This window comes from Gadus chalcogrammus, chromosome 7 (assembly GCF_026213295.1).
Source record: "Gadus chalcogrammus isolate NIFS_2021 chromosome 7, NIFS_Gcha_1.0, whole genome shotgun sequence".
Taxonomy (NCBI): domain Eukaryota; kingdom Metazoa; phylum Chordata; class Actinopteri; order Gadiformes; family Gadidae; genus Gadus; species Gadus chalcogrammus.
In genome coordinates, this window is record NC_079418.1 from 2,677,191 (window position 1) to 2,700,361 (window position 23,171).

The 23,171-nt window shown below is 45.0% G+C and overlaps 1 protein-coding gene across 1 annotated transcript in view; it reads left to right on the forward strand.

The window, feature by feature from the left end:
* Positions 1-21,693, forward strand: part of LOC130385452 (uncharacterized) — a 39,520-nt gene extending 17,827 nt beyond the window's left edge. Inside the window, exons 5-13 of the mRNA XM_056593956.1 lie at positions 10,852-11,014; positions 11,282-11,408; positions 11,926-12,135; positions 12,684-12,864; positions 13,310-13,478; positions 13,589-13,899; positions 16,842-17,006; positions 17,998-18,424; positions 20,750-21,693. Of these exons, the coding sequence (XP_056449931.1) occupies positions 10,852-11,014; positions 11,282-11,408; positions 11,926-12,135; positions 12,684-12,864; positions 13,310-13,478; positions 13,589-13,899; positions 16,842-17,006; positions 17,998-18,324 (1,653 nt within the window). The 3' untranslated portion in view covers positions 18,325-18,424; positions 20,750-21,693. The remainder of the gene's footprint in view (positions 1-10,851; positions 11,015-11,281; positions 11,409-11,925; positions 12,136-12,683; positions 12,865-13,309; positions 13,479-13,588; positions 13,900-16,841; positions 17,007-17,997; positions 18,425-20,749) is intronic.
* The last annotated feature ends 1,478 nt before the right edge of the window (positions 21,694-23,171 follow it).

The window sequence follows — 23,171 nt, forward strand, 5'->3', positions numbered from 1 at the left end:
GCCAGATGAGTGGCTGGTAGATTAAAAAATCTACCAGCCACTCATCTTTTTTACCAGTCACCAGTTTTTTATATATGTGTACATTTTAAACAATATAATAGTAACAATAGATAAGAAAATAGTTTTTCATGCACATCATTTTTTCCATCAGAAGTGATTTTTACTGTAAGTAGGTGCTACCAAGGAACTGAGTTAGGAAGTCTCATACTCGGCCTATGCATTCGAAATTAAACATTTGAAAACAGACCATGAAGAAACAAGAACAAGAAACTATGACTTAATAAGTGCAAGACACATTGAAAAACGTCAGAAATACATTAAACCAGTGGTTCTCAAACTTTTTACCATGAGTACCACCTTAGAAATTATTTGGCTCTCCAAGTACCACCGGAATTAAAATAAAGTGCGTAGGCCTATAACTACATAGAGTTTACACAGAAGGCATTAATATTGATAATACGATTTATTATTCACATAACTTTACCTGACTGAAGCAACCAACTGTCTATAACTCATGTATTGTATTTAAACACTTGCAACGGGATAATACTAACAATTGAACAACTGCTTCAATAGGGCTACCCAGCAAATGGGGATATCATCTGGCATATAACATACCAGTCAATCTATAAGTTATTAACAAGTATACTGCATTAAAGCATTCACAGCACTGAATATTAATTTTAACAACTGCAGTCAACCAATCATGTGAGGTAAATTTTACTGCATCAAAACATTCAAAGAATTGAACATGAATATTTAAATACTGGAGTCAAACAATCCTGTTATAAGCAATCATGCACAGCAAAGAGAGAAATCATGTGTACTGCGAAAACACTGTAATCAAACTATCATGAGTAAGAACAAGTGTATCATAGAAAAACAACGTATTCAGTATTAAAAAATACTGCAGTAAGTGCCATAAGGTCAGAATATAAACTATGTTTAGGTTTGAAGGAGAATGTACTCAGGCACACATTGAAAATTAGGCCTATCATGCTTAGTGAGAGGGGTACATGTCTGGGTCGATTGAGGTTAGCTTTAGCCTCAGACTTGGTTCAGTATCCAACCTGCTTCCAGCACACGAGATGAGGGTGGATGGCATCCCCCTTTGGAATTAAAATGATCAAAATCATCCCCCTTCTGAAACAGCCATCCCCCCTTCCCATCCCCTGTTATTTTATCAATTAATGTGGAAATATTACCGCTATTTCATTATAGCGGTTTCCTTTTTCAATTCGGCGCAAGCAACGTTACTTTTCCCAGGGACAGATTTGACAGCGATACTTCATTCTCGGGCAGCATGCTATTGCGCAAGCACGCAGGCGTACTTGCGCAATAGTGCCTCCACGAGCTCTCATTCCACACCGTACGAAACAGACACTGGTAGCGTGAAGCAGTCTCTGCATCTCAGACATCGCTTCCGCAGGCAACTCTGTCCCCTTTTCTCCCGTTCATTCCAACCCGTGAGCAACGCTAGTCTCCCTTCTCTTCCGAATGCATTTTTGAAAAAAAAGAATAAGAATCAGTTTCTAAAATCCTTAAATGTGAAGCATGCCTCCGAATCGTGTGATGCGTCCGATCAGCTGCGTTTTTGGGGATAAAATAAGAGCGATGACATGACAGTAGTCATCGCTCTTATTTGCGACCATTTGCGACCGAGAAGCCTGGTCGCAAATGGAATGAGAAAGCGCACAGCCTTATCTGAAAGCGCAGGATATTCGCTGCGTCGCTGCATCCAAAAGTCCAGAAATGTCTGGCCTGAAGGCAGACTTCAACGTCTCGTCACAGGACGATTTTGCACAATTTTTGCTTCCCCTACTCATCGTCACAGGCAGTTAGTCAATGCAGGTTTAAGATCATTGCATATGATGGGTACATGCAAAACATTGTTTTAACGGTTGCTTCATCTTCAAAAAATTGCTTCAAAAAATCGTTCATACTCCGCGTACCACTAGAGGGCGCTCGCGTACCACCAGTGGTACGCGTACCACAGATTGAGAACGGCTGCATTAAACTATATATATATATATGTATATAGGAACTCTCTGAAAAAACCCTGTTGACAGTCGCTCATCATCAGAATCAGATTCTGAGGTATCAGAGGCACACTCAGTTTTCTTCCTCCTCTCAATGAAGTCTGGTCTTCTAGACCGGATGCTGTCCTGGTGCCACAGCTGAACAGCAGGGTTGGGGTCAACGTCTTCTATAGAAGGGCTAGAGAGCTGGACGACCAGTAGGTCACAGAGGGTTGTGGTTGATAGCCGAGACCTCCAGTCACTCTTGACCAGTTTCATCTGGCTGAAGCCTCTTTCACAGTCTGCTGTGGATGCTGGCAGGGTAAGAATCAGATCAACCAGGCTCAGGATGTCAGGGCACTGGTGTCTCAAAAGCCTATTCATCCCTGGCCAGGTCCTCGTGTGCAGACTTTCTCCTGTTTCATACAGGCGTGTCTTCAGCATGGTCCACTGGTCCTGGATTTGGTCAACAGCAACCCCAGTGGATGTGAGCACGTCTTTAAAGTGTACAGTCAAAACCTCCACTTCAGATTCAACAAATTCTGGAGACACAGATAGGGTAAAAATACAGAATACTAATTACATGAAGTTATTTGATTTCCAGAATTCTAAAGAAATGTTATTTTGTGATTGCAAACTTCATAGCGTCAGAATATTCTACATCAGGCCAACTGTTTAGATCCGGGTAGCTTGGAGCAGGCTTGTGGTCAGGTCAGAGAATCTGGTTTGGAGACTCTGGCACAGCTCATCCAGCAGCTTTGACTTCGCCCTGATAACACGGACTGCACTGGGGTCATCACGAGAATGCTGGACGAGAATGTAGCCCTTCAGCTTTGATCCAGGCCTATGGTACATAGATAATATTGTTCAATATGTTCACCACCACAGATATAGATGAATTTTCAGTTATTTATTTGATGTTACTTACCGGGTTTTATATTTGGTGAGGATTGTCTGGGTGGTGGACAGATAGCTGTGGACTTCAGCTACTGTGACAGTTGATGCTTGAACTGCCTTGGAGAGGCGCCACTGAGGTGTGTCAGGCAGTCATGCATGAAGTTGCAGAACATGAGAACTGCTGAGTCCCGAAAGGTTCTTAAGTAGCCACTTGCTTTATTCTTAAAGGGGACCTATTATGCTTTTTCGACTTTTATGACCTGTAAACGTTGTTATAATGATTGATAGTCATGTTTAACCATACTAAAGTGTCAAATAATGACGTACATGCATTTCGACGTATTCCCTGCTGAAAGTCTGGGGTGGCTGTGCAGGGCGCTAAACACTCGGGACAATCATCTACGTAGAGGTACTCCTGCCGCGCCCCCATATGCCTGGTCAAATCTGCCCGCCTGTGCTTCAAGGAAGTTAACCAATCACAAAGGAGTTGGGTTGGCAGGAGGGGGGCGAGGGGGCGGAGAAGGACGAAACCGAGCGTTGACAGAGAATGCTGAAAGCGCCCAGATTAGAGGAAGAGTTTCCCGAAAATTGACATAGTTTTTTGTGTATGGTTAAACATGACTATCAATCATTATAACAACGTTTATAGGTCATAAAAGTCGAAAAAGCATAATAGGTCCCCTTTAAGCACTGCTCTCACGCCTTCAGCATCTGATGAATTAACCGAAAATGCAAGATAATTGACGTCAAACAGAAAACGTTTAGATCACTGGTCCAGATTCTCTAGAAAATAAGTTAGTATTAGTCAATATACTTCTGGATTTCTGGATGCATTGCAGATAGTTGACCTAATGTTCTGCTCTACAATCTGATTTAGCCTACCTCTTCTAAGTGACTGGTCAGTCCTTCGTAGACTCTCAGAAACTGGTCCACAGCCCTGAGAAGGTGGGACACCCACCTGCTGGGTATGAGGGGCCGCTGGCCAATCGCCAAAAAACAGCGCTTTAGGTTTGCCCTGTTCTGTGCACTTTTCCTGTATAACAGTGTTTCCCGCAGGATTTTTTTCAGCAGCGGTGGTGTGGTCCCCGATCCCTCTAGGGGGGTCCGATCCCCGGCCGAATTTTTTTTGTACCCTTTACATTGGAATGCATGAATCTGGTGCACTTTGAGAGGAGAATATGCACTTAAATCCTATTCAAACAGTCCTGTGTATTACTGTAGATGGGATTATTGGTGTTGTAACTTTGCCTTTTGTGTCTTCATTTACAGATTTTTTATTTTTTTGTATAGTAATATTTAAACCAAAAATGCCACAACGCAAATATAATTTGCACAATTTATTTACAGATTTTTGCCTCATGCATAAACACTAAACATGGTTGCTATGCCCAAAGCATAACTGTTTTTTACATAAGACACTTTGTTCAAAAATGAAATCTCCTGCAACAATGGGCAAAACACATATTTTTAAATTATAAACCTAACTAAAATTTGAAAATAACACAGACTCACACATGCTAATTGAATACCAATCAGTGTGAGCCTTAGCACTACAAATAGACCTCAGGTGAGCTCAGCTCCTTTGTGAGACAGTGAGAGTCAGGGGAAGAGGACAAGAGAGCGATGATAAGCTTGTTATGCTTAAAACACTTCTTCTTAGTCTTGGGAGTCAAAAAGTGATGAGAAAATTATAAAATAAATATAAGTTATACATAATAGAAACTATTCATGATCTTTTAAGAAGTCCTTAGGTTTTTTTCCTGCATTTATGCTAATGACCACATGCTTACAGGCGATTAGCATAAATCCCTAACTAAATTACGCGATAAACGGATTTTATATGGCAATAAAGAACAACATCGGATCTAACAGTATCGATTCATTTTTCAAAGTTCCCGAAAATACCTAGGCTATAAATTCCTGACTGGATATAAGCTCATGTAAAGGCTATAAGTGATCCCAAAAAGAGCGACAACACGCACACACACACATAGGCCTACACACACACACACAATACTAGAGGAAAAACGGCACGGAGGTTGCGGTTTATAGATACAATAAAATGATTGGGCTCAGAGGGTTTTTAACACTGGTGGTCATGTAGCGACACATTTTAGCAACTTACTTTCTCTCTATCTCTCTCTGTGTCTCTCTCTCTCTCTCTCTCTGTCTGTCTCTCTCTTTCCTCGATCTGCCGCTTCACTCGCTACTGCTAGAATCAATGTAACTTTGCAACCGTGTAGGGTAGCCTACTGCCAACAACTGCCACACTCGCTGTGTATTTTTCTTCTTTGATGTTGGTTACGTGACGATGTGCCGCGTGCTGCGCAATTGACGTTACGCGCTGTACATTTTCTAAAAGGAGCTACGTAAAAAAAAAAAAAAAAAAATTAGGAGAAGGATTTATATTGCAACGGCGGAGAAAATTCAGCAGCGGCGGCGCGCCGCTGTTGTGTGAACGTGGGGGAAACACTGTATAATGTATGCAGGCCAGGCAGCAGATCTTCAAGTTGTCTGGCTAGATTGCATCCATTGATCACATCCTTGAATGATAATTCAAGGCGGTGGGCCATGCAGTGAATGCCAAGGACATGGTTCTTGGTGCTGCCGTGTTCTTTTGGAAAAAAGTCTGCTGAGTCAGGATCGCTTTAACTCACTTTATTTGGTAATGTTTTTGACTAGTCTCTGAAGCAAAAGGAGGGGAATTGTATGAGCACGCGTGGAGATACACTTAGTAGGGCATCACAAGGATGCGTTACCTGGAGGAGCGTTCCAGCCCCCTGGGCTATGTGTTGTGACTTATCTACTGGGCAGGCGTGGACTCAGTTATGTGCTCTGATTGGCTAACAGGCAACCAGCTTGGACTGCCACTCCTCGCTGACTGTCTTCATGATGGTGTCTATGGCTCAAGCTATGCTCTCCCCATCCGCCTTCTCCACATCCTGCATGCCAACAAAGTGGACCTCCACCTTGCCTTGCCTACAGATTCTTAAATACAGATTCTCTTGTTCCAGGACCGCTGAGTCAGTTGACCCATCAGACAGGATTGCAACGTACTGTGTCTCTGACAACTTGCTTTGGAGGGCCTCTCTCTGAACTGCAGCTATGTGTTTTATAAACACCCTGGCCTGTTTTCTGTTGACATAGGTCTTTCCGATGTTGATTCCCTTTCTCTCGTCTAGCCTAGGAAAATATAATGGAAAGGAATAATGAACAATACTATTTGAATAGTTCAAATGACTGAGGATATCTAAATACAGTTATCTAAGATAATGAAGACAATCTAAGATAATGAAAACACAGTTATCTAAGATAATTAATGTATCAGCACACACACTTGACATCTGTTTTGACCAGACTTGACAGAAAGCAGCAACAAACTATTGCATTAGGTATCCACCAGCTTCCCTGTTGCGCTGGCTACCGTAAGAAACGGCGTAGGAACAGGGGAAATCGCGGCGGCATCCGGGTGAGAATCAGGAGAGAAATGAGTTTCTCCCCCGCGCAGCCACGGACTCGCCAGCTCTCCACTGTCTATGCAGGACACAGTGACCTCTACTTGGCCCGGTGTTCGTGGGATCCCAGGTACTCCTGCCATCTGTCCGTCGCTCCATACCGGACGCAGATCCCCGCCAGTCCGGCCCGACCAAGACTGCACGTCCGAAGCGGCGGAGTGAACCTCCAAAACATCCGATCTCTGGAACTCACTCGCTGTCAACAGGTTTCTGTGCTTTCTGCGAAAACGGCCCTGATTAACTGCAGGTCTGTGTCAAATAAGACGTTCATCCTCAACGACTTTTTCACGGGTCATGATCTTGATTTACTGTTTTTGACTGAGACTTGGATTTCCTCTGGACCCGGTGAGTTATCTGCTTTTGGTGAACTCTGTCCAACAAACTGTTCCGTCATTAGCACCCCGAGATGCGTTGGAAGAGGTGGCGGAGTAGCTTTGGTATTTAAAAATAGTTTAAAGATTCGGACACTGTCTACTGGGAATTACTCTAGCTTTGAGCTACAGTGCGTAAAAATAGAATCCACTACAACTCCGTTGGTCTGCGCATTGGTTTACAGGCCTCCCAAGCCAGATAAAGACTTTATTAGCATTACGCCTGGCTGTTCAGGTGCTACAGTCATTTTTAACACATTCAAACAAGTTTCTTTAGAGGAGCTTAGGGAGATAGTCTCACATATGAAACCCACATCTTCCCCTCATGATGTTGTCCCCTCCCATATCATTAAGGACACTTTTGATACAGTTGGCCCAAGTATTCAAAACATCATTAACTCCTGCCTAGCTTCTGGCACAGTCCCTTCATGTTTTAAGCATGCGGTCGTCCAGCCTCTGCTTAAAAAACACAACCTGGATGCTAAGTGTCTAAAAAATTATCGCCCCATTTCTAAGCTTCCTTTTATTTCTAAAGTGATGGAAAAAGTTGTCCTGTCACATCTGCAACCTTTTTTTAGATTTAAATGAAATATTAGAACCCCTTCAGTCAGGCTTTAAAACTCTCCATAGCACTGAAACAGCTTTGGTAAAGGTGACAAATGATCTGTTACTCACATTAGATTCTGGTGAAAATGCTATCCTGGTTTTATTAGACCTTATTGCTGCCTTTGATACTGTGGATCATAACACTCTTCTGACCCGCCTTGAACAGTGGGTTGGCATTAAAGGCACAGCCCTCGAATGGTTCAGCTCCTATCTGAAATATAGGACTTTCTCAGTATCCATCAGTCAGTTATTTTCATCCACTGCTCCTGTCTCCCATGGGGTCCCACAAGGGTCCATCCTTGGACCAGTCCTCTTCGGCCTGTACATGCTCCCGCTAGGGAACATTATCAGGAAACATAACATCTCATTCCACCTCTACGCAGACGACTCTCAGCTGTATCTTCCACTGAAGTCTAAGGACTCTTTACAACCTCTCCTGGACTGTCTGGAGGATATTAAAGGCTGGATGGCAACTAACTTCCTTCAGTTAAACAGCAATAAGACAGAAGTCATGATCTTTGGCCCTCCCAAATCAAAATACACTCTTGTCAGCAAATTTGTGCTGCTGTCAAAAACAGTTTTTACCAGTTACGCGTAATTGCCAAAATCAAACCTTTCCTGTCTCCTAAAGACCTTGAAAAAATCATCCATGCCTTCATTACATCACGGCTGGACTATTGTAATTCCTTATACATAGGCCTACCCCAGTCCCTACTAAACCGCCTTCAGATGGCCCAAAATGCAGCTGCAAGACTGCTGACAGGCACTAAAAAACATGACCACATCACACCAGTTCTTGCCTCCTTGCATTGGCTTCCTGTTAATTTTAGAATTCAGTTCAAGGTTTTACTGATTTTAAAGCTCTTAATGGACAGGCCCCTAGTTACATTTCTGACCTTATCCATCCCCACCAAGCCCCCAGGTCTCTCAGATCATCTGGCAATGCTCTCCTCCATGTGCCTCGGTCAAGGCTCAAGCGAAAAGGTGACAGAGCCTTTGCAGTTGCAGCGCCACGGCTGTGGAACCAACTGTCCCTGGACATTAAAAATGCTCCGTCCATCTTTGTTTTTAAGTCTAGGCTCAAAACTCACCTTTTCACTCTATCCTTCCTAGCTTTCTAACCCTCCGGCTGTTGCCCCATCTGTAACTCTGTATATGTCTCTTGTTGTCATTGGCGTCTCTGTTCCTGTTGTCATTGTTTCTGTTGATCTATCTGCCTACTGTTGCTCGTCTCATATTGTAATTACTTGTTTACTTATTTTTATTTTACTTTATTTTATTTATATCACTATTTTTTATGTACAGCACTTTGGTCAGTGAAAGCTGTGTGAAATGTGCTTTATAAATACATTTTACTTACTTTACTTACTTACTTACTTACTAATAGAAAATAAAAAATGTACTTGCGTGCAGTGCCATTCGAAGTCTTGAAATGGCCTTCCCTTTTTGGCAATTGCGTGTGCATCTCGAAATAGTAGAGCTATTCTATCAGGCTGGGCTGTTTTGAGACTAACGTGCGTCCTTATCACTGTCGTGGTTTCGGGCGCTGATTTTCCCTTGGAAATTTTCAAAACGTGACGGTGACTTTTTGAGGACTCGTGGTCCTTCACGGCTTCCAATTTTAGGTTTTGTGTCCCACTCACAAAACTAATGGACCTGTGGCCATCCGAAGCATGTTTGCGACAGAGAGCTGAGAACATTTTCTGGCTCGTCCCGTCAAACACCAGCCAGTGACTGTGTTGTCCACTGTCCGATGTTCGCCATCTCTCATTAAAAGAACGCTTCTCTTTGGGGATGACAGGCGTACTATCATCCACCACCTGTACCTGGCCTACACTCCCCTCAGCTGTTCGCTTTCCTCCGGTGAGGAAACGCAACATTGCTTTCGCTAGTAGTTCTTTCTTTATATGTTAATAATTAGCCTAGGATACTATACAGAATGTTGATACCGGCATATTATCTCTATGGGTACCGGTATATTATCCTGGATGTTGACAGTCGCAGTTCAGCAAAAGAGGCGTAGAAAAAGAAGGGGGCCGGATGTTGACAGCAATGGTTGTGGAACTGTGCAGCGCCGTATGTAAATTTGCAAATTGGATCGGACCTGACTGGAAAGTATTACCCGACACAGTGGCGGGTGAAGTGATTTCACCCGCCACTATACAAATCCACCCGCAAATGGCGTGTGGCGGGTGTTAATTTCCATCCCTGATGTACACACACACACACAAGGCAATACACACACACACACAAGGACAAACACACACAGACACACACACATGAGGACACACACACATGTCCAAACACACACAAATGAGGACACACATACACACCCACAGACACACGAAGACACACACACTTATGGCGCAATTCCACCGATGGTTGCGGGTCGGTTAAGTCTACAAAGGCGCGGCACAGGTCGAATTTCCATCGCAAAAAGTGGCCATGATCCTGACTGAACCGTATTGAGCCGTACTCGCCTCGCAGTCCTCCTCCGTTGGGGTACTGAAACGCCTGAAAGGATGACGGCAAGTTCGAGCAACATACACCGTCCATTGATTGCTTGACAGAATAGTCACTTCCTTGCGACAGGGGGATAATAACAAACAAAGACAGTACCCGCAAGGTATTTCTGGACAAAGGCGAAAGCTTAGTTTATTGAAGAAAAGGTTGCGCAAAAAGTCCTACATTGTTGCTCTCTGTTCATTGTGTCGCGTTGTTCCTGTTCCTTGGATTTATTAGCAGGCTACACTGTGTTGGGCTGCTTTGAGGTCACAATGTTTAAGTAGCTGCCGCAACTATGGAAACGCGAGCCGTAACTGAGCTTGGCTATACCGCATCCTCACTACTGGGCTGAGGCGATCTGGGTCCAAAGCGTACCCGCCACTGGAAAAGCGCCATTAGTAATAGGTATGCAGACCAGAGTGCACAGCCACCAACAGAAGCTAGAGGGGGGGGGGGGGGAGCTTTGCCTCTCTCTGTAAGGGAGAGTCCCTGGGCTTTAACCAGGGTAACCCCGTTCACGGCTCTACCCACATCCACCTCCCCGAACACATCGACCAAAAAACGACCGGAATCACCTTAAAACGCCCTGTACCACCTCAAAACACCCTGAAACGCCTTGAAACACCTTAAAACGTCTCAAACACCCTGAAACGCCTCAAAACGCCCTATAATCCCTCAAAACACCCTGAAACACCTTAAAACGCCCTTTAATGCCTCAAAACACCCTGAAACACCTTGAATCACCTTAAAAACGCCCTTTAATGCCTTAAAACACCCTGAAAAGCCTTGAATCACCTCAAAACACCCTGTAACGCCTCAAAACACCCTAAACCCCTGGAAACACCTTAAAACGCCCTTTAATGCCTCAAAATTCCCTTTAATGCCTCAAAACACCCTGAAACGCCTTGAAAAGCCTCAAAACGCCCTTCCTCCCATCAGGTGCTGCAGAACGTGGACGAGCTCTTCCAGAGAGAGGAGCTGTCGGCGGCGCCTGACCCCGGCTGGCCTGACTGCTTCAACACGGGGGTGTTCGTGTTCCGGCCCTCCCTGGAGACCCACGCCCGCCTGCTGGACCAAGTCCGGCGGCACGGCAGCTTCGATGGTTGGCCGCCTTTTTTTTAATTTGAGTTCCAATTCGAATTTTAAATCTGTGTTTGTTTTTAATACGTTTTTATTTTTATATTAGCATAGCATGTTAGCATATCATTCTAGCATCCTATTCTAGCAAAGCATAATATTTCAAATAAATTGAAAGAACTTTGTCATTATATGGTAATTGGTAACCGATCAAAACTCAAATGGAGCAAGCCCTTTGCGTTTCCTTTTAGGGACCCTGACCCTTCATTCCCGGGACTCTCTCTCATTACAGGGGGGGACCAGGGTCTTCTTAACTCGGTGTTCAGCGACTGGGCCGTGAAGGACATCAACAGACGCCTGCCCTTCCTCTACAACCTGAGCATCAGCTCAGTCTACACCTACCTCCCCGCCTTCCAGAGGTAGCCCCCTCCTGCTACGTCGCTACGCTTGGCTTTTAACCACACCAAAGCACATTTACATTTACATTCAGGGCTCTTACTTACTTAGGGTCACTTTTATCCACAGCGACATACAATAAGACCATTTGTCAGAAGAAACAGAAACAACAATATATCTCTGTCGGTACAGTAAGGATGTTCATAGAACCAAGTGCCAAGCACATCACTAGGTTAACCCATTCCCCGTATACAACAAAGATAGATAGGATAAGATGGTAAATGATGCTAAGTACTGTTTTTAAGTCCCAGGACGTACAAACATACGATAAGTGCATAAGAGGGGTGTTTTTAGTAGGGTAATGAAGGACAATGGGTGATGGGGTGTAAGGGGGGAGGCTGTGCAGAGTCCAGGTGAACTGTGAGCACCCGAACACTATTTAAAACAATTCAGACAGCCCTTGAGACAAGGCCACTCTGTACGTTGACATACCTCTCAAAAAACTATTTTAAAAACTTTTTTTCATTTGTGACCACCCAGGTATGGCCATAACGCCAGGATCATCCATTTCCTGGGGGCCTTCAAGCCGTGGCATTCCGGCCAGGGGAGTGAGGGCCCGGGGAGTGAGGGCCCGGGGGCCACCGGCAGGGATGAGTTTGTCACCCTCTGGTGGAGAGAATACCTACAGCAGGCGGCGCCCGTTAAGCACAGCACACTCTCCAGGAGCATGCATGCCATGATGGTTTTACTGTTTTGATGTCTTGATTGTGATAATTTGAGGGCAAAATTACAAACGTTATTAACGTATGTTAATTTTTGCACTTATTGTATGCTGTACGTCCTGGCACTTAATGTGCGCACTTATTGTCTGTTTGTTATGGGGACAGGACGAGAGGACCCAAACGCTTGACACAGGGAGGCAGAGAGGGGGTTGAAAGGAAATGGGGTTTGTTGGAACAAGGGGTAACGACAAGCCGGGGCTAGGCAAGCGGTGTTCAGGCAGGCGAGGGTTCGGTCACAGGCAGTCAGGCAGGCAGGGGCTCGGCGGTAGGCGGGTAGTCAGGCAGGCGAGGATTCGGCAACGGGTGAACAGGGTGACGATCGGAGAACTACAGAAGAGGGAAAAGGGTTACTGGAGTAACCCCGGCTGAAGTAGGGAACGGCGATTGCAGATTGCAGACAGGTGTGTTGAGAGAGTGAAGACCAGTGGCGCCAAGCGGCCACTAGACGGGGGTGTTGGGCCGTGTAGCAGGACGTGGCGTAACGGTACCCCCCCCTCTACGGACGGCCAACCACAGACGGGTGATCTCGATGGTAGTCCCGGATGAGCGAGGCATCCAGAATACGACTCCGGGGAACCCAGGAGCGCTCCTCAGGACCATACCCCTCCCAGTCGACGAGGTACTGGTGGCCCCGGCCGCGGCGCCGCACATCCAGGAGGCGACGAACCGTCCACGCTGGGTGGTTGTCAATGATCCTGTGAGGAGGTGGAGGCGGGGCGGGGGGAGACAACGGGCTGGTGGAGACGGGCTTGACCTGGGAGACATGGAAGGTCGGATGCACACGGAGGGATGGGGGGAGTCTGAGACGAACGGCACAGGGGTTAATGATAGTCTCGATCTTGAAGGGACCAATGAAACAGGGGGAGAGTTTGGGGGGTGCTCCCTTCAAGGGAAGATCCTTTGCCCGAAGCAAAACCCTCTGTCCGGGAGCGTACTGGGGGGCAGGTAGACAACGCTTATTGGCCTGCAACTGGGAGCGGGAGGATGCGCGGAGCAGCGCAGCACGTCTGCGTTTCCAAGTGCGCCGGCACCTGCACAGGTGGGTCTGGACGGGACCGCTATCTCGTCCTCCAATTCAGCTCGGCTCGCTCGGATTGTCCATTAGACTGGGGGTGAAATGCGGCTCTTGGTGTGGCACCAAGAGCCTTACAGAACGCCCGCTAGACTTGGGAGGTGAACTGGGGAACACGTGCCTGACCAGGAGGTCGGCGGTCTCCCTTGAGGAGGGAAGCTTTGGGATTGCGATGAAGTGTGCGGCCTTTGAAAAACGGTCGATCACGGTTAGGATGGTGGTGTTCCCCTCGGACGTGGGTAGACCGGTGACGAAGTCCAGGGCGATGTGTGACCAGGGACGGCTAGGGATGGGTAGGGGCCGCAGTAGACCAGAACGGGGACGAGTAAAGGTTTTATTCCGGGCGCAGACTGTATATTCCGAAATAAACAAGCGGCGTCCATGGTGGACAACCAGAATCGCCGACCGAGAAAGTCCAAGGTGCGGGTGATACCTGGGTGGCAGGTGAGCCGGGAGGAATGCGCCAAGGCCAGTACCCTGGACCGTGCAGAGTCTGGGTTGAACAATCGGTTAGGGGGACCGGTTAAGGAGTCTAGCTGCTGCCCCTGCGCAAGACGTACCGCGGACTCCACCTCCCAGGTGAGAGTGGCGATCAGACAAGTCCTCGGGGGAGTACAGGCGAGACAGGGCATCCGGCTTGACGTTCTGGGAGCTGGGACGGTAGGTGAGGGAGAAGTTGAACCGACCAAAGTAGAGGGCCCACCTGGCCTGTCGGGAGTTCAGCCTCTTTGCTGACTGGATATAGGCCAGCTTGCGGTGGTCGGTCCAAACGATAAACGGATGCTCCGCACCCAACCAATGTCGCCACTCCTCCAAGGCAAGCTTGACAGCCAAGAGCTTGCGGTTGCCAACGTCATAATTTCGCTCAGGCGGGGACAACCTTTGGGAGAAGAAGGCACCGGGGTGGAGCTTGTGGTCGGGGGAGGAAAGCTGGGAGAGCACCGGGCCACTCTGGTGTCATAGGCGTCGGCCTCCGCCCCGAACTGGAGAGTGGGGTCAGGTTGAATGAGGATGGGCGCGGATATGAAGCGCCGTTTGAGGCCCTGAAAGGCGGTCTCGGACTCCGGCGTCCACGCGAAGGTGCGCTTGGTGGGGGGAATACTCTATTCTGATTGGCTGCAGGGTGTCCATTCATCCCTGATATATGGACACCTACTCGCAGTTGATCATTTGTTTGTGAACGTTTTGTTGGGGTTTGTGGGTTCTTCAATAACGACACATTAGTTACTTAAAGAGATAGAACTCTACTGTTATATATGACGTGAGCTTCATTCATGCTACAGATAAAGCATCTCCATCGCTTCCGGCTTCAGCAGCTTACTTGACTCGTCTAACTGGAACGCCCCCTGCTGTCAGCACATGATAAGATATACTAAATGTGTTCTTATCGTTACGATTTGGGGTCAATGACATGGCTGCTTAGCTAGCTATTCTTGTTGTTAACCCTACTGTCAAATTATATTTACTGTTTGTCAACCGTACGCAGTGTTATTGACTTTGAATCTTGCTAGCATAACGTTACGTTCTCTGGCTCATAGCTGAGTGGACTAGAATGTCTCCCGTTGCCAAGTCGTATCTAAGGTCCGTCCTACTTACTGGAGGATTGAACAACGTTTCCGTTGCATAAGAACCTTACGGGAGGGTAATGATTGTTCCAGGTATTACTCAAACCCTCAGGCGTTACCAGGGAAACTAAATTATGGCTTGTGAAAAACTTTATATTTTGATGCGTTTTAGAAAACGCATGAAAATATTAATAAATGGTCTTAATTTTTTTCTTTGGCAAGTGACCATGGTATAAGCGGGATAATGCCCTTCAAGGTGTCCACAATCTGGAATTAATCGACTTTGCCTGAGGCAAGTATAACAGATAGATTTTTATTGATTTTATAAGAAATCTATTATTGTAATATTGTAAGCACAATAAGCAATTAAAACGGTTAAAAGAGCATTTAAAATAGAATTTACTCATAAATAGTTCATAGCTATAATGGTTAAAAAGTGCTTTTTCAAACGTGTCCTGTATGAGAGCTTTAAATGTTATGAAAAGGTTAAAATATTAATGTTCAAATACGTGTTTAAAGAGTATTGAGATAAAGATTAGATCTGTGATCGACTCGTTATTCTATTTTGAGTACCATTGATTGGTTAGCTATGCCTACCGAGTTCGGAAAGGGAAGCACTCGGCCACGATGCTACTGTACATTCTAGGGATGGGAATTTCGGGTCTATTCAGGGAGCCGGATCATTTGGATCAGCTCACCAACAAGAGCCAGCTCTTTCAGCTCCCAAACAGCTCTTCATATTACCACTTATACCTTCCATAATTCAGCCAAATGTAGCCAGTTTTGACTTATGATTCGTATATATGTAGGCTTATATATCTCTTAAATTATCAATCAATACATCCTAGTAGTATTCAAAAGTGAAAAGTAAATTTTCTAATATCAATTAGAAATGCGCGTCCCCGCCCCGTGCTGCTTGCTTAATGGTATGATCCTTGTCTATCCCCACTTTATTGGTTGTATGCATGAACCTGACAGTCAGTCACTGCACTCATGCATAGCATGCACGGAGCACCCGTAGAGCGGAGATCTTCATATCATTCTGCCTAGGCAAACTTTATAAATTAAAAAAAATAAACGGCTCGCGGTCGGGAACCAACTCCCGTTGTTCACTTAAAAGAGCTGACTCTTGGAACCGGCTTGTTGTCAACCGACCCATCACTACTACATGCTTGTCGAAGGTATGACAGAGAGAGCACCGTGTCGAGCGTGATTATTTACTTCTCCCCTTTTTAGGTATGAAGATGAGTATTAATGGTCTTAACTTTTAGAATATGTTTGCGTGTTTGCTAACGTGTTTCGATTGTGTTTTGTCAACATTATGACTGAATTTAGAGGTTGAAAGCATTGTTAGAAGCTTTTTGAGAAGTTGCTGTATTAATTAGTGTAAATTCAGTTAAACCGCTATTCCGCCATGTCCAGTAGAGTGCGCCATGAGACATGTGTGAGACCATGTTTGAGTTTGGTTAAAGTGTAACACATTGTGCATACGTAAGGTTGTAAGCTATTAGTGTGTATTTAGGCCAGAGTATGGATTTGTTTGATTCACAATGTAACTCTTTAAGAGAGGGAATAATAGGAATAGCGTGAGTGGAATGACTACAAGTGCAATATTTGGTTTGAGTTTACTTAATAGGTGAGAACATTTTAAAGTTAAGAAGACTAGTTTAACGGACTGTGAAGTTAATATTTGAATGGGAAGAAATTGTATATTTTCTACCTTTAATACTTTTATTTTGAAGAACATTGCACATCTAAATACTTTTGAAATAGTAATACATTCTTGTCGAAGGCACGACAGAGAGAGCACCGTGTCGAGGGTGATTATTTACCTCTCCCCTTTTCAGGGTGTTACACAACCGTCCTCCGCTGCTTCTCGGACGGTTCTAAGGCCCCCGCGTCGTCCATTAATTCCTTATTATGGACACCTCGTCGGGCATTATCCCTTACATAGACAGTGTATATATACAATTCACCCATTTGATGATATTTGTTTCTTTGATGGTCTAAATCATTTCCTTCCCTCAGAGTTAACCGAACTCCAACTCTGTTTCTCCTGAACTCAGGACGAGAGCCCCTGAAATTCCATCTGGAGCAAAGTTCAGCCCCTCAAGCTCTGCCCCAATCCACCAACAGTCAAGTCCAGAGGAGGAGATGGGGAAGCCGTCAGACACAGTGATGGAGGAGGAGGTCACAGAGAAGGTGAAACCATCCCCCACCACCACACTGTAGAACCTCATACGCCCCGTGACGCATGCAACGTGTAAATCCAAAGCCGATCAATTTACGACGTGGCGTGGTGGATATACTATTATTCACTGAGTCGGACCACCTCTGTTGTCGTAATCTAAACAAATGCGTGGAGATGGAAATAAAAAGGGAAATGTACGCCACCTGGTGGTTGTAATGAAAGTCGTTCCACTGTTCCAAATCAAAAGATGTTGGAGATCCATAGCGATACCGAGCCCTCACGGACAGAGATTTCGTCCTTTTTTGTTTTAGGGTTTTTGTGAAATGCATCGTCATTTAGAAGTTTAGCATTTAGCATTTAGCTCTTTAAAAACTAAAGCTGGATGCATTATCATTTAGCAGTTGAGCATTTAGCTCTTTAAAAACAAATGTGACTTACAAATGGAGGCTGAGGAAAAATCAGAGTGGAATTGGAGTCGTTTCATTTTATCATCGATTTTTATATATTTGTTTGTCCTGCCTCTTTTGAAGACCAAAGGACAGCGGATGAAGGACAATAACGTGTTGTAAACACACAGACACACAGACACACACGCAGACTCTTCTTTTGGGATGACAATTTTATCTCAGGACTATGAAGGTCTCTGCAGAATATATAGAGGGTCTTGGGTTCAGCTGGGGATAATTGATGCATAGTTCAGGTTTTTATGCGATTCTCAAACTCAGACTCGGTGGTAGAAGACTCAATGCAGTGTGTTAAATCTAAATTCCCTGGCTGCCGAGCGATCTCTCGCTCGTATATTATCGCTAAGTGAAGACTTTTATGTTTGCTTTAGCTTTCTGCTAAATCTTAAATACAGTGCATTTGCACTACAATGCAATTTTTATACTTTGCCTTTGTTTTCTATTGCTTTTCGATGCTATTTTATTACTTAATTACATTGTATGTCTCTCTCTGTAGTAATCTTACTGCCGTACTCTTCTTGAAATTTTCTTTTTGTAGTTTTCCAGGACAGTGGCTGTGACCGAGGCCACGACGGAGGCCGAGACGGAGGCTGGAACCGAGACAAAGGCTGAAGCGATGGCCGAAACTGAGGCTAAAATGGAGATAGCGATGGACGCTACAATGAAGGCCGAGACAGGGGCTAAGAAAGAGGCTGCGACAGAGGCTAAGACGGAGGCCGAAGCGAAGGCTCCAACGGAGGCGGAGGCCGTGGCAGCGGCCCCGCAGCAGGAGCAACGGCAGCAGTGGGAGGCCGGCCGCCCAGACTACCTCGGCCAGGACGCCTTCCACAAAATCCAGTGGAAGCTGGACCGCTTCCTGCAGTAAAGTCGGACGACCACAAGGGGGAGACAAACCCAGCAGACCGTACCGGCAGAACACAGATCCGTACTAACAAAACTCAACGGCCAACTTTTAAACTGGACGGGTGTGTAGGAATTCGTACTGGGAATGGAGGGCAATCCAAGTATGAGTTGCTTTCATATTTTTGTGCTATTTGGTGACTCTTGTTTATCTCCGATTATTACAATAGAAACACGTCATTTTCTGTTTTTGCGAAATCCATCGTCATTTAGCAGTTTTGCATTTAGCTCTTTAAAAAAGCAACTAAAGCAACTTCCAACTCCCTCTCTCACCCTCTCCACCCTCTCTCTCTCCCTCTGGAGAAAGAGAGGGCCCCTTTTTCTGAAACAGGGGCCATTAAGGGGCCACATGCTACATTCAGGGGCCGTGCCGGCCTTGCGCAGAGTTGTTGACGGGCAAGGGGGGGGGGGGGTGACCTCAGCAGGTCCGCTTCTTCTCCTAAGTTGCATTGACACATTACTGCCCCCAATAGTTTGGGTCTGGAACTGCATCTGTGATTGTTGAATTCTCAGGTAGTTCAGCTCGTCAATTGATTGACGGAACAGGGGCCAATCAGATTCCAGCGGGGGCCAGGGCCCCTGTGGCCCCGCCCCTAGAACTGCCCCTGGGTATAAACATCTGACAGCGTGAGGTCAGAACCAAATTGGCAGGAGAACTCAAGGTACAAATCGGGTTCAGACAGGACAGTCAACGGAAAACTTTAAAAACTGGACTGATCGGTGGGAACTCGTACTGGGATTGCTTTCGTAGCGGGAGCGTTAATCCGCTACTAAAACTGTATTAATGTGAGTGCTACTGAGACCCTCCACTTCTCTCTTTGTTACCTGTGTAACCTAATTAATGAAGACACTCACTAAGGCCAGTTTTTGAGGTCCCGAATGCCAAATGCAGAGAACATTTATTATTCTTCCGAGTATGTATTTAATAAGATATTGACCAATATGAAATATAAAAAAATCGATAAAAAGCAATTCAGTGGACTTACTCAAAATATTTCCTTAAATCAGTGGTTCTCAAACTTTTTACACTGAGTACCACCACAGATAATATTTGTCTACCCAAGTACCACCATTATGACAGATGTTATAAAATATAACAACATACAGTAGCGTAGGACTGTGGCCCTATTCTGCTACGCACATCTCATGCAGGAGGTACATTTGTACTTAAAAATAATATTATTTATTGTTAGCTGCTGTCAGCTGTACAAAGATGAAGCACTAGAACAGAGACACATGCCGTGTTCCAATATCTCTACTTACTAGCCTAAGTTTGAGCAGGGCGTTCCGATTCAGATCGGGCGAAAATAAGTGTACTGAAAGGACCCGGATGGTGTACTCAAAACGGTCAAGTGTGTGGCGATGTACACTTTTCATTCTCAACGGCAGCCATCTTAGCTACGTAGCGGAAGAGGGCGGAGCCAGGCTGAGCCAAAGTCGGCGCATTTTCCACATAGCCTGCATTAAAAGTCATTTTGTAGTTTTTATAGCTTTTTATAGCTGCTCGGCTTAAAGAGTTCACCGATCAAAGCGGAATGTTTATTGCGGGGGAGGAGCCGCGGCGGCAGTCGTGATCGTAATTTACGGTTAGTGCGGAGTATTCGATTTGGATCAACACTGACATCTGAAAATTAGCGCACTTAGTGAGTGCGGATAGTGTACTTTGTTTAGGTGTACTCATGGAAGTATGGATATCGGAACACGGCAACGGAAACACATACACACACAGCAAGTGAGAACATGATCTCATGGTAAATGTATTTCCATTCGTACAGTGGAGGCTGTTGGTTTTTAAAGTGAGGGAGGAATGACTGCGTGCCTTGTTGCCATTGGCCTGCTTGCACTGTTAGTGGCATATGGTGGCATAAGTATGTGAGACTCAAGTTGTTTCAGGGTGTTTTGGGGAACTACAAAGTAGCAGGGAGGGATAATTATGAGTGGAGGTGGCAGGTGGAGGGGAGGTGGCAGCAGGTGGAGGTGGCAGGTAGAGTGGAGGTGGCAGGTGGAGTGGAGGTGGCAGCAGGTGGAGTGGAGGTGGCAGGTGGAGTGGAGGTGGCAGCAGGTGGAGTGGAGGCGGCAGGTAGAGTGGAGGTGGCAGGTGGAGTGGAGGTGGCAGCAGGTGGAGTGGAGGTAATGGAAGAGGCTGGTGGAAATCTTAACCTACGAGGAATACTTGGGGTTGGGGTATTGTTCAGCTTCAGGTGATCAGTGTTGACCTTGTGGATAGATTTTCCTGAACTATCCCCAAGGGCAACACTTTTTTCTTCAATGTTCACCACTGTGAACGGCCCAAGAAACTCAGGATCGAGCTTTCCCCCTTTTCGCTGCAGGCTACGGACATTATTCCTCCACACCATGTCCCCCACCTTAAAGCTCTTTCTCTTTCGCAGGGATTGCAGTCTCCCTCTGGTTCTCTCCTGAACCTTCTCCAGCTTTTGCTGGACAATGTTGACAACTTTGTCCTGTCGCTCGATGTCCATTGCAACCTCCTCTTCATTGAACTGCTCCTCAAAGGACCCATCGACCTGTAAAAAACCAAATTGGTTATTTAATTTGATTACAGTTCATAACTAACGTCATTCAATAATTGTTCAAAACTGTTTTTTGAAGAACAAGAGAATATATATAAACATTCCAACTAACCTCATAGTTTTCCTGCACCTGAGATGGATACCTTGCTTCCCTCCCAAACATCAGGAAAAATGGAGAGAAGCGGATTGTGAGCTGCCTTTTGGTGCACAAACCAAACATGACAGCATCCAGGTATCCATCCCATATGTTGGGTTTTTCTCTTGCGAGCTTCCCCAGAGCTCTAGACAGTTTAAAAAAGTTTAATGTTACCCTTTTATTTGAGTATGTTAAATGCTGTTTCTTCGATTTATAACAAGGTAATTTTATCAATTGATCTAGTTATAAAATGCATCTTTTAACCTCTGTATAGTGCCATTTAATCTCTCCACCAACCCATTCGTCTGGGGGTGGTATGGGGAACAGAGACTCCTTATCCCCAAAATTTGGCACACCTCGGTGTTGATCTGTATGACTGGTGCAGAGAACAAATTAACCCCATTGTAACATTGAATAAATAAAACATAATAATTTGAAAGGTCAAATGTTTGCTAAAATAGCGATAAAAAGACATACTTGGTTGACAAATTCTCTTCCTTGGTCAGTGAGTATTCTCTGTGGCACCTCAAATTGATAGACAAATTTCAGAATGCACTTTGTGACATTGGCGGCAGATTTGGATTTGATGGCATAGGCCTGTGGCTGTGACTATCGTGTAAAGTAGTTTACCATTACACAAATGTACTGATTTCCCTGATCAGTTATCACAAGTTTGCCAACCAGGTCCATGCCTATTAGTTCAAAAGGAACTTTGGTCTATTTGAAAAGAAAGAAAGACAGAGAAAGAGGTAATTGCTATGTCATTCACACATGAAATATGATGAAAATATGATGAATGAAGGAAATGTTTACCTTTATTGGTTTATACTCTGTGCCAAGCTTGAGGTCATGTCGATTTTGCCGACACACAGTGCATTCTGATACCTAAGATATTTTCATGTGATTTGCCGTTTCTTGTGATGAATAAAGTAGAAAATTGTTAAATATGAAAGCAAAAACAAACCCAATTATCAATGTCGTGGGCATGCAAGGCCAGTAGAACCTTTGTGAAATCCCTGTCCTGGTACGAATTTGGCCGCAGTGTGCACCAATGTTGCTGCAGTGAAATTCTTTAAATAAGGCATCGGCTCAGCTGCCCCACAGACCACTTTCAACTTTTCCTCCTTGTCCGAGCCCCTGTGTCTGACATAAAACAATTTGCCGTCTAGAAGAGGATGGCAATTGTTGAGAACCCTTTAAGCCTGGTTTAATTTGGCCTACAGGCCTCACATGAATTGCAATGCATAACTGCATAATTTATTGATAAATTATTTATTGATAAAATATATTAAATATCTAGTTTGGGCATACCATCGATCAAGGCTCGTCGTCGAATTGTCCAGCGCTGTTTTTTGTCAGTTTCATTGGGAAATTCTCCATTGATGAGAATCTCCCTCAACTCCTCAAACATTTGTTTCTCCATAATATAGCCTATATTATACAAATGCGCTCTTGAAACTGCTGCTCAAAAAGTGTACGTTAACTTTCTGATAACGGTTGTCAATCTATTTATGTTACGGAATTCAAATTGGAACTAATCAGACACATCCGACGTCATCGTTGTTTACAAAATGAGGCAGGTAGGTTAATTGACAGCAATGCCTCTTTTTGGATAACCCACCAGCTATCATGGATTGTGACCCATCGTGGATTGCGACCTGCTGCTTGTGGACTCTTTGATGATCGCAGACATGAATAACTGTTTACTCATACAGATATGAGGACGACAAATTACCTGAAAAAATTTGGTTCGGGTTTGACTACTTTTCCCGCGTGTACAGTGGGGTCGCAGAATTCGACGGTCCGATTTGATTGATTGTGACCCATCGTTGATTGCGACCTGCGCTGCTTGTGGACTCTGTGATGATTGCGGACATGAATAATTGTGGCATTAGTTCATATTTATTTCATAAATGGCAGTAAAAAAATAAACTTCATGCGTTTCACGGATTCAAGTGAAAAAAAACACATTGAAGGTATAAATTGGTCAACCAGGACATAGCATAAAGGGCAAGGCTTTGGAGAGGCTGAGGTGGAGTATAGCTAAAACAGTGACTGCTAATCAGAATCCATCCAAACTAATGTTATTGCTGTCTAGTGCAATTTTAAGTTAATTGTATAATAATTCCACAGAACCAATATGTT